Below are 12440 nucleotides of genomic sequence, written 5' to 3' on the forward strand. Positions count from 1 at the left end.
CCAGAATGCAGGTACAGCCCAAATACCGCATGCAGTTCTGCTCTTTCAATTCAAAAAGGGTTTAGCGGAACTAAAAAGGGGAAAAGAGTGGCAAGGCTGACTGAAATGATGAAACAATGTCCTTGCAAGGAGCAACTACACAAATGTGGATTTTTCAACTCAGGAAAAAGAAGAGCAAGTGCTGGTAGCATAAGCATCTATGAAGTCGTAAGTAGCACAAAAAATGAATAGAGAAAGATTACTGAATGTTTTTCACAGTGCGAGAACTAGGGAGAACCAAATGAAACTGGCAGGTGGCTCAGAAACAAACAAAAGGAAGTACTTTTTCCACACAATGTGTAGTTAAACTCTGGAACTAATTGCCACAGGATGTTGCAGATGCCAAAGTTTATAAGAGTTCAAAAAGCAATTAGAGAAATTCACAGGAGGAAAAAGAAATCCATGAAGGGCTATTAATCACAAAGATATTACCTCAGGATTAGGAAATCTTGGAACTACAGATTGTTAGATGCTGAAAGAGCAGACCAGACAAGTACTGCTGTATGTTTAACCTGTTCTTACTCTTTTCCTTAAGTACCCATACCTGCTCACTGCCAGGGACATCGCTCTGGGATACATCCACTGCAGGCCTCTTTCAAAACCCTACTAATCCTTAAGACTGGCGGCATAGAAATGTTTTAAAAATCACTTTTTTCCAATTTAGTTATTCATCCTTTGCTCTGCCCCATTTTATATCTGACAAGCCCTTTTTTCCACATCTCTAGTCCCAGGGCTTCTTTATTTCCACCAACTTAATATTTGTTCACTAGAACGAGAATCAAAATGATACATATGAGGAGAAGTACATAACAAGTTGGGGCCTTTATATGAAGAAAACAGTACATTACAAAAAATGTAATTTGTTAGAAACTGTTCCAAAAGTCTGTTCACTCTTTAAAATTCTAGACTGAAACCTGAGAAGTAAACACAAGAGGCAGCAAAACTCAGGACCTAAAAGCTAAGAAGAAACATTCACGTATAGGGCTGAAATACCAGTCCAGGATGTAGAATACAGACATAACTTGCTCAACTAAGTTTTGGGATTTGTGTGAGCTCTCATTATGAGGTTGGGTCACCATGCTAGAAACAGTTTGCCATCAGCCAGTATCTTGAACAAGCAGTAAAACACATCATTGTTGAACATTAAAGGACTGACAGATGGAAATATGATAGGGTTGCCATATCAAAAGGAAGCATCCTAATCTCAGGTCTATAAAGAAATTTTTATAATTTTTGTTTCCAATCAGGAACCTGATCTTAGCCTCATATTAACAAAATTGCCCTGGAGATTAAAAGACACTGCATTGTCTTTTAATTGACAAGCATTGGAAGAATGATACAGTGAAACAGATTTTCAGTAGGAATAGAGTGCCCCCCAAAGTTAACAGATTTAAAGATGGAGCTCAAGATAAATGAGGGAGCTGGATTGTATAAACACAGCTGCCTGCAACAGAGGGAGTGAACTTCATGACACAGGAGATCATTTCCATTCCATTTCTAATTAAAGTACAAGCACTTTACAAATGTGTGTTGTGGGAGTGTGGATTTTCTTTCCTTAAGCACAGTTCTGATCACCACTGAATGCTGAGGAAATTACTTGTAAAGCCACCTGAGAGTTCAATGCATTACGCTATCAAAGTTTGTCTCAGGAGTATAAAAAACTGCAACACAGACAAGCACTCTAGTCACTACGGGAACGGCAAAGAAATCCCTCTTCCCTGTCATTTGCCCATAAAAATTATAACCACTTAGCAATAAAAGCATGCAGGAAGTAGAGAGAACATTGCTGATTTTACTACAGGGCTAAGCAGTGGCAGTTTTAAAATCTTCCCGTAGGTGCAATAAAACCGAACTTGTCATCATACATCGTTTTGCACTGAATAATGATTATTTCATTAGAAAAATGTGCCCAGGATCTGTGACCTCCTGAATCTAAAAGAAATACAGTGCAATGATGGTGTTTTAGCTACATAATAATTTTAAAAATGCATACCGCAAAATTGATGCGTGCATGCATGGATACCTAATCACACAGACAAGGTGCTCCTAGAGGTCTAGCTTGAGTTTATGAAACAAAAGCTCCAGTCGTTACTGGCTTGAAACGGAAGGTTATTCCTCATGCTGATAAGAAGCAAAACTGACAATGCAGAAAATTTAAGTCAACTTCAGTGCCAAATAAAACCAGAATAACTTATATACTATGTATTGTTTTAGCGTTCTGTTCACAGTGTTTTGAAACATGGAATATTTGAGGTTAAATTAAAATTAGCAAGTTTCAGGCTGCACTGATACTTGCCCAGGAAAATAAAAAGCAACATCCAGCATCAAAGCAATAAGACATTTGTCGCAGCGGCACCACCCCTGTGTGGACCATCCCCTTAAAATCTTTCACTGTTTATAACCTGCACATATTAACAGCACTCCCTTAACACTTCCTGAGTGACTGAAATCACTGTACTACTCTAGTCCCTCCAGAAGTTTAAAGCTGCTATGTTTTCTTCCCTGTTATGTCTCAGTTTAACAGTTGTTTCAGCTTAGTAGGCTGACAGGCTATTGTTCTGCATGTAAGGACTAAAACCAGCTGAGCAGTAAGTCAGTCAAGGGCATTTCCAACAAAGAATCTGTGGAAAGGCACCCAACATGTAAAAATAGGGGTAATCAAAACCTCCTTATACAGCCAAGAACTGTATCACCCAGAAACAGTTCTGTGAGGTATGGATTAACCATATTGCACTGTAAAAACAGGAACTACCCTTTACAGCATTGTTGTAACTATATTTTTCAATGCAATGATGCAACTTATTCACGGTATCAGTGAACTTACACCTAGTGTAGGTTTTCTTCTATCACGTTTACCTGCCATGCCCACCTTTAGTCAGTATGATCTGACTGTATTTTTAAAAAATTTCCATTTGTGATACTTATCAAATGTGAGCACACTAATGACCCACACAGCATCAGGTGCTCTCGGCCTTACTTTCCCACTCTTAAAGACAGAGGCATGTTGGAATTCGTTTCACTTCAAGCTAGATCCAGAGGACTACTTACTGAGATCCTCTGCGAGCTGGACCCTTTTGCCAGTTAGGAGCTTAACCTTCTTTTCATTGTCCTCAGCAAAATCTTCAAGCACTTCCTTTACATTCTTCTCTAAGCGCCTTACTGTTTAATAAAAAAAAAAGTGAGTGATAAGGCCTTTGCAACTGTAATGATATATTACAATTGATTTCTTTTTTGTATCAAACATTTTTAAATTAGGGAACATGCCAATATTTAACTCAGAAAGAAGAATATAGTTACTGCTTATTGAAACTCTCTGCTTGAAAGAAGAAATTTACAATTGGCATCACGTAAGTTGAGCATATTTTAAACTGGAAAGTGTCTCAATGATTTGACATTCCCTTTACATTAAATCATTCTAATTAAAAGAATTTGAAATTAATGTAAATGAAACTCAATTTTTATTTACTTTATGTCCTTCAATTACCCAACCAGGACACAAAAATCAGCCAGTTGTGCTGAGCACGAAAGGAACAGGCAGCTAGAGGAATGCAACAAAACTTTTTAAAAGATTTTTTATTTCAAATTCCTCAACTCACTGTGAGCTTTACCTTCTGTATTAGTAAGCTGCTGCCTCAGTGTATTTGCTGTAATTGCCAGCATTCGCTGTATCCGCCAGAAGAGGACGATATCATTACATTCAAGCTGAAATGAGGGAAGTTGTAGTGTCAGACCTCCAGTGAAAGCACTTTTAACAACAACTGTTCAGGTACATATATGCATCCTGATCTTGCACAAAAACCCCACAGAACAACTGCTGGAAGTAAAAAACACACACACTAAACATACTTCTCAAAAAACATGAACAAATAGGGTTGACATAACACATGGAAAGACAACAGCTAAACTCCACAAAGGGACTCCCTGTCTGGCAAATGCGTCTGAAGACAGTGTTGGGCCAAGGTCTAAGTTAATTAACGACAGAAAAGACAGTTCCTACACCTGCAAAGATGGCAGGAAGGAGAGCTAACAGCACATCAGGACACCTTATTAGACAAAAATAAAGTAAAGGGAGGCTAGACATCACAAAGTGGCAGCTCTCTATCCTATGATTTCAGTCTCATCTCTCACACGAAAAGATATTTATGCACCAGATTTCTGGTTCCATGGGGAGCATTGTTTCTCATTTAAAAGCAAGATAAAATTGCACAGAAAGTCAGGAGCCCTACCCTTTGAGCAATTTCTCTTAACTTCAAATACAGAGGTAAGAAAATAGCATATTCTTTTCTTTGTAGGACTTTGTGTGCGCAGTCATTTGCTGTACAAAACTGGGAAGTCCTTTAACAGAAAAGATAATTCTTTACAACTGGGTCACTCTAAGCCCTACAGTTGTTTGTTGTTGGATTTTTTTTCCCTGTTGATCACGCGCATGTCCAAGCATCAATTCCAAGCACCAATTTACCATACTTAATCCACAGGAACACCTTTACTTAATGTTTTACCCACACGTTTAGTATCAGCGAGGAAAACAAACATCAGCGGAAAAGGGAGAGAAATGGATACCAAAAAGACATTGATAAATCTTGTACAATACTGCTTTTAACAGTGTATTTTCAATGCACGTTGACAAACAGTGGATGCTTAGTTTGTACCTGACTCGTAGTGGTCATTTTATATAATTACCATTTGGATGTAATTATAATAAATCACAAGCCTTACAGAAAACATCCAAGATCACCAACTATGTTAAGATAAAGAATACAAAACAAAGGTTCGACTAGTTTAGTGTATTTTTGGGACTTTTTAAACTAACCTTAACATATGAAGGCAAAACATTAACATATATCTGTTCTTTAATTTACCTCCGAGTCTACAAAATGTCTCTGATAGTAATAGAAACCTCTTCGACAAAGGTTGCAGTGGTTCAAAGCAGTCTTCAGGAAATACCTTCTATAAATTTGGTGCCACGTGTCTTTTATCTAGAGAAAAATCAGCACTTAAAAATATAGTTTTAAATTCTACACTACAGAATAAGACAAATCATGCTGCTCTTGGCACGATGTAACCTTCAGTTTAGCACTAAGGATACATTTTTGAGTCACGCACATTATTTTATTAGCTATTCCAGATTAAAGCACAAAGAAATATTTAACAGGTCTTACGTAAACAAAGATTAGTAACTTCTCTTCATTGGGCTTCTGTTCCAGTCCTTCAAAATTAGATGCACATACAAGCATGACTCTAAAAAAGTATCAACTGCTTAGCTAGAAAGAAAATTCAGTTTGTAGTCTGCTCATACAGCAGATGTGGATTTCTACACTGACCTTTACAAAAAAGGTATGATAAATGCTATGTAAGAAAGGCAGCCAGTATTTAAATAGCTCTTCTACCTTTAATAAGTGCACGCATGAATATTGAAAAGGTAGCTAAAGTTAGTGCAGAAAATAAATCACTGTTTAAAAAAAATCCACATCTATTACATATTATTTGAATTTTCTTTTATTTAAAACCTTACGTTTAATTACATAAAAGGTCTAATTTGGTTAAGAGCCCTACACTGCATTAAGATGAATCACTTTCCAGAACATTTTAAACCCACATTACAGTCCTTTAGGGCACTCTAGTAAAATTGCCTTTTTGCAAATTTTTTTTTTCTTGAAGTTCAAATTGAACTTCAAACTGTACATACAACTGAAATGAAAACTTAGGAATGTGGAACATATTTTTATCATACCGCGCTTACGAGGGCTTTGATTCTACTCTGTAACACATGAACAACGATTTTTAAACGAGCCATGGCATAATTCAGGTCTGTACTGCAGGCGAGAAAATCTGCTCAGCAGATTCTGACAGATTCCAAAGAGTTGTACTGCACTTGTCTGACAGCCAACAGAAGTGCGTGAATTGCGTGCAAACAGCCATTTAGCAATCCACTTGGAAACATCTGGATTACAAACTCAGTATTTAGATACAATCTTTTGTATACTTCTTAAAAGGATCATTCAAATGTTCATAGGGAGCTCCTCCCATATGTTTTATTACAATGTGGCATTTTACCAGACATGGGTCCACTGTTATTCCTCTTGCTTCAAGATTCTTTCTGACAGTTGTCACTTCATCATTTGCAAGATATGCTGCATGTTCTTCATTGCATTTGATTAATTTCTCAAGTTCATTTTTTGTTTCATTGCGGATATTCTAGGATCAGAATGATTAGTTGGAACTGGTTATTACAGACACAAAGATCATCATCACCTTCTCAATAAACAGTTTATGTCCTAATAAGCCAGAACAGTGTCAAATATCTTTGACACTCTACTACATTTATGTGATCCAAAAGCATATTTGTGCACAGACATCTCAAATAGAGTATTCATATATGGCTAAATAACTGTCTATTTTATTATTATGCATAAAAATGTAGAAAAGGAATAGAAAAGTGGAAGAAAATCATAGGTGTTGGCCTCCTTCCCTCTCCATAAACAGCAATGGCTGTGGTCCACGTTCATACGTTAAATTATGACTGTGTTGCTCTGCAAGCTCCTATTTAAACTGAAGCAGACATTCGAGCAAGAAATTTACCTGAAATTTTGTGTCATTTTCTTTTGATACTAACTGGATGAGAAAAAAACAACAACACAAAGCAAGAAAAATAAAAGAAACCCAAAATAAACCAAACCATGGGCTTTCTGACACTTAGGAGAACTGTCAGCTGAAATTCATGCAGACCTAAGTTTCACAGTTCATATCTTTAAGTTGCCATTCATTAACTTCAAGTTAATACAGGTTGAAATGACTACCTTTCTCCCATAGCTGGTGGCTGCACAGTTGACTATAAAACTCCTTCCTCTGAATCAATTACTTTCTACTATATTCTTTTAAATTCTACTTACTTCTTTAAAGTATGATTCGGTTTGAGAAATATCTAGAAAAATTAACATAAAAAGCCCTTCATCACTGGGCACTGAAAGGAAGGTGCTATTTAAACTCAAAAGCAGCAAACTCCAAAGGCTCTGAGCAAGTGAGAAGTGATGAAAGTAATCAATCTGAAGATACGACTGTGACAACAGCAGTGATAATGCTATCACATACTAATGAAATACAGATGGAGCACAACAGGAAACTGCACAAGACTTCTGCTTAATAGTGAGTTTTGCTTCATGCTTGAAAAAAATACAGGAGAATAACTTCCATCCTGCTTTCATCAGCTTCTCTCTACTGAAAGAATAATATCCAGCTCAATAGCTTATTAGTAAGGATGTAATTAACCTGAAGAATGGTTTACAACCCAGTATCTATCAGTAATATGAAACAAATACATAAAATTATTTATGGTATAATTAAAACTTAATAAAGAGAAAAAGCAATTGGAAAGTATTGAAATAAAAGGTGTTTTTCAAATCCTGAAAGTTGTGTGTGAAGGGTATGTATTTTTGAAAACTCACCTACGTGAGCTTTCAAAAAACAGTTTTCTAAGTGTTGGAAACTACAATTTTATTTATTTTTGTTATTATTATTTTTAACTCTTGCCCCTGCCTCCTCCTTTTACCTGTTCTTTGGTGCGGCCTATCCAGTATATCCACCTCTTTTTCCAATCTGGACCCACCATATCTTCAATAACAGATTCAGCTAAAAAAGGAAACATGAAAGCATCATATGAAATATATGGAACCAGCCAAATTTATAGTTCAAAAATTGGATACAAGATCAAGAAAGAGTATTTCATGCCACAGGTTAGATATCTTTTGGCAAAATTTAAGAAATGACTGCCAATAGGAAGTGGTACTTCAAAGAAGCATGCAAGAAACACGACAGCCCTCCTTGTTTACAGCCTCCAAGTTTCAAGTTAGGAGTTTCAAATCTGACTCACTGCAACTTGCATCAAAATTAATTTTGCTTGATAACAATAACTGGACTAACAATATTGCTGAATTTATCTAACCCCTTTACATATTTCTCTGCACCTGTTTTTTTTTCCTCCGTTCTCTGTATCTCTATCATTTTATCTTCTAGCCACCTTATTGTAAGAAGAACAGCAGTACCTTATTCAGGGTGTATTCTGACATTTATATTGCATCAGTGCCACCTTAACCATCCCTACTATTTCAGGTAATGCTCATACAAAAGCTTGCACTACAGGGATGAGGAAACTGGCTCAGGTTAAAAACACAAAACTGGAAAACACCACACAACTCACTGTCTTTGAGACGACTTTGGAGAGTCTCTTCCATGAAGTGAATAGCTGCATCCCACTGCTGTTTATCAGATATTGACCGATCTTCTAAGGCATTGTGCTGGATCACTCGCTGCAATATAGAACATCTTATTAGCATAAAATCAGTAATTTAATCGGGTTATACTAAAAAAAGAAAAACACCAAAAAAACCCCACCACGATTTCTGGCATTTTCTTTGCCTTTTGATGTCTATAGTGACAGCATTTATCGGGCACATGGAATTTATTCAAACAGCTTTCAAAGCATTAACAAAAATATTTTCTTGTGCCTTTGACTCTTTTGTATAGCCTAGGTAATGTAAAAAAAAAAATGCAGCAAGCAATATGAAATCCCTTCAGATCATAGAATCTTTAAAGGCAGCAGTGAAATGCTGTTGTTTTATGTTTCTATACTTAACAGGGCACATAAACCAACAGTGAATTCCCACAAGGCTACCCTTAGGCAACCAGTGAATTACGGAGGTCTTCTTTCCTGAACAAAAAACCCCCCCATTTTATTAGATGTTATTTAGGGCAACAGTTAACAAAAGATGATCATAAAATGAATTGAGAAACACTGACTTAAAACACTGCATACAAAAGGAGACATGGACACATTGCTCTATCATTTTATGATCATATTAAAAGAATTAAAAAAATACTGAATATGCAACTTATCAAATGATTTCAAGAGCACTTAGTCAACAGTATGAAAAAACCCACTACATTATACCAGACTATCCTCTGCTCTCTCATTCCATTTGTGGCGTTTAATACTTTCTTCTTTGACAGCTTGTTTCAGTTTATCAAAGATATCATCATGCTCTTTTCCTTTTTGTTCTGTCATGAAACGGGAAAATTCTTCTTGCAAAGTCTCCCAAGCCACCTAGAAAGTTAACAGACAATAACTACCATTACACAGACCATAACAGCATGCATCAACCTGTCGAGCAACATTTACTATAGTTCTTACACCTGTTTGTATACATTCTGAAAATAATGCGCAAGCATAAGTTACTGACTTTTCCTTTGCTGTCTTATCCATTACTAAAAAGGTCAACACTGAAGTTTCCTTCATTACGTAGCAAGTGGAATTCTGTTACAATTACGTAAATCTATTCAATATAAACATACCCAGCACAAAAGATTTAAGCTTTCCAAATGAGGACTGGTGGTGGTTTATTTGTTGACTTTTTGTCGGTGGTGGTGTTTTTATTTGGGGTGTGGGTGGGTGTCTTCAGCAAGGAAATTCACTAGAAGAGCAAAACATATTGCTCCTGCTGTAAATGCTTCTTGATATCAAGATCACGCGAGCCTTCTCTGACACATGAGCTGGACAGAAGAACTGTAGCTAGCCTTTCAAATCATGCCTCTACCTCTCTGGATCTACGTTTTCATCTTACGACTTTGCACATATATTTTTTTAAATACAAGATATGGTAAATAGGAAAATGAAGCACATCTTTGCTTAGAGTTGAAATATCTTAATTTGACTAAATTCAAACCTCTACTGCTTTATTTGGCAGTTGCTTGTCAGTCCACTGCTTCAGTTTGATGTCCACAGTGGTGTTAAATGTCCCTGAGTTCATTGTCTGTGCTGCTGGAAGGTAGATATTCTCAATCACATGAGTAGATACCCTCTCCCATAGTGTCTTCTGAAGAATCTCCTCCCTAAAATGGAAAGTTTTAACACTTACGATGGCTTCCAATACAGAACTGTCTAACGAGCGTGCATTCAATTTGTTAGAAATACTGATAAAAGACCACAGCATACAGAAAATACTCCTTAACATCAGTGTATAAAATCTGCTCAGAACTAAGGACAAAGCTACACATTGTTCTGCCAGAAAAGAGCTTCAGAAGTTCACCCCTACAAGGCTTTTGGCTCCCTCTGCACAATAAGGGCTTCTTGCACCGTTTAATGGTAACAGTAGAACCGCGCAGAACTGTGCGTGCACGTACATGGCAAGCGGGGGAAACAGCAATGGGGCAGACTGCAAAGCATTGAAACAATTTAACTAAGAAGTCCACGCCTCCATAACAAAGCATGTAGGTTTTGTTTCTGTTGTATTCCAATTTCTTTGTTGGAACAAGCTGAAGTTTTCCATCTGGGGTTTTCACTCATTGTTTATCGAATCTGGGAGCAATCAAGTAAGTTGCAAAGTCCAACCTCTTACTAAAATGTGCGCTGACATTCATTTACAAACATGCCTAATGTCACTATAAAACTAAGCACCACTTTCCTACATGTGATGTGTTTCAACAAATAACAATGGAAACTATCTCACTTCAACTTTTTAAAATGACAATAAACTTACTCAGGAAACTTTGCAGCTGCAGTGAAACAACTCAGCTGAACCAGTGTAACAAGCAGCCAACATCCACAGAGGCAGTCACTCCCTCTCTGGTCCCCATGGTCTCCAGAACAAGTTGTAGTTTCTTTGCCAGTTAATTTTACACTAGCTCAGCATGCTAAATCAGCTTACCATTGGGTCGTAAGAATGATAGATTTGGTGGAACAGGGGAAGTGGAGAGCTCAAGACTAAAAACCACCGTCTGCGGTGATACAGAACTAGCAGAGTCACTTAAGCCCTTTTCCTATAAATAGGCTAAAGTTCAGGACACAAACCCCATCCCTGATGATGTCCTTACTCAAAGGCATCTTTGGAGAAAGGCTGAGGAACATTACATATACACCACTCCTCCTCTTGTTTCAACAACAGCATAACTGAAAGCTTCTCTTTTGTGTTTAAGCGTTCTATCAGACTTAAAAATTCTGAAGCTCTCTACCAAACATTGAAAGAGACCTTTAGCATATTTAGGGTAGTTTATTTATAAAGAATTTAAGTGAACTGAAGCATTTAAGTGTTAGAAGAACTCACTATGCAACAAATAATTTTGCCACCAGTAAAAAACGTTTTCCTTAAAAAGCTTTGTTCAGAAATAAAACAATTTAAGTAGCGCCCAGGCAAATACCAATTTTGATAAAGAATGATTGCTGCTAGAAGAAATGAGGATGTAGCAAATTAATTTCACTTACAGGGTGTTCCAGAAACTGTCTGTTACAGATTTTATCACCTACAAATGTACTGTAAGAGGACAGTCCCCTGATTAAGAACGAATGCAATCTCATTCCTTCTTTACTAATCAATAAAAATGCATTTTTTTCTTTGCTTCATCCAATCAAACAATTGGAACTGAAATGTTAGTAGAACAGAATCATTTGTATTCATCAAAAGCCCTGCTGGTTTTTGGTTGCCCGTAATTGCCAATAAAAGTAATTTTTGTGACATAGGTATCTAATTCTATTTTATAGCTCATGAAATGCTATAAAACTAGAATCACCACTATACGCTAACACTCAAAAGAAATGCACAGAAACATTCATGTTATGCACCCACCTAATCCACAACATAAAATGAAAAGAGGGTACTTCAGCACTTATTACACAGCCAATAGCAGCAAATACCAAAATGGCAAAACCAGACTACATTTGGACTGCAACAAATTCAGTCTTACCATAGTGCTTATATCACCTTCTCTGCTCACATCTGCATGCCTGGACTTATTATAGTGCCATTAAGAGCAAGACATGTTACCTCATTTCTTAATCAATGACCAAGAAACAGTTCATTTCAGGTAATTGAAAGCAAAGGCATTAAAGGAAACTTTGTGACTGCCAGTTGTGGTACAGGCTGTCAGAGTAATCCAAACATTGGCTATTCTCCTCCCAGCCTGCATCTTCATTCAGTGACTTTACCACGCAGAAATGCTACGCTATTAAAACACATAAGCTAAATACTCTCTTTCTCACCTACATCTGCCTTACAGACAAGGGTAGCATATTAAGGTGCTACTTCAGTTAGGCAATTAAGGAGATACTACACAGAGGATGAAATTCTCAAACATCCAGATCAGCTGTTTTGACAGCCAAGAATTAAATAATCTTTCAATTTCCAAACCTCTGTTTGACAATAATACAAAGTTTATTTCCTCTCACCTCAAGGTGTTACGTGTTATTTTGACATGCACCTTGGTACAAAACCAAGTTAAAAGGGATTACTGATTCAAATGAACATCCTAAAACATCTTCATTATGATTATTCCTTTTCATTTTTGAAAAACATCTATTGTTCGTTACACTGGTTAGAAACAGAAAAAAACATGAACTGACATAATTTTTCTCAGTG

The 12440-nt window shown here is 36.8% G+C and overlaps 1 protein-coding gene across 7 annotated transcripts in view; it reads right to left on the bottom strand.

Annotated features, from left to right (window-relative positions):
• OPA1 (OPA1, mitochondrial dynamin like GTPase) overlaps positions 1-12440 on the bottom strand; it is a 52692-nt gene that overhangs the window by 15401 nt on the left and 24851 nt on the right. For all 7 annotated transcript variants that reach the window (XM_021395195.1, XM_021395193.1, XM_021395194.1 and 4 more), the window contains 8 exons: positions 9756-9921; positions 8984-9136; positions 8234-8342; positions 7586-7665; positions 6094-6234; positions 4899-5015; positions 3648-3741; positions 3088-3198 (listed from right to left, as the gene is read on the bottom strand). In XM_021395195.1, the coding sequence (XP_021250870.1) occupies positions 3088-3198; positions 3648-3741; positions 4899-5015; positions 6094-6234; positions 7586-7665; positions 8234-8342; positions 8984-9136; positions 9756-9921 (971 nt within the window). The remainder of the gene's footprint in view (positions 1-3087; positions 3199-3647; positions 3742-4898; positions 5016-6093; positions 6235-7585; positions 7666-8233; positions 8343-8983; positions 9137-9755; positions 9922-12440) is intronic.

This window comes from Numida meleagris, chromosome 4 (assembly GCF_002078875.1).
Source record: "Numida meleagris isolate 19003 breed g44 Domestic line chromosome 4, NumMel1.0, whole genome shotgun sequence".
Classification (NCBI taxonomy): domain Eukaryota; kingdom Metazoa; phylum Chordata; class Aves; order Galliformes; family Numididae; genus Numida; species Numida meleagris.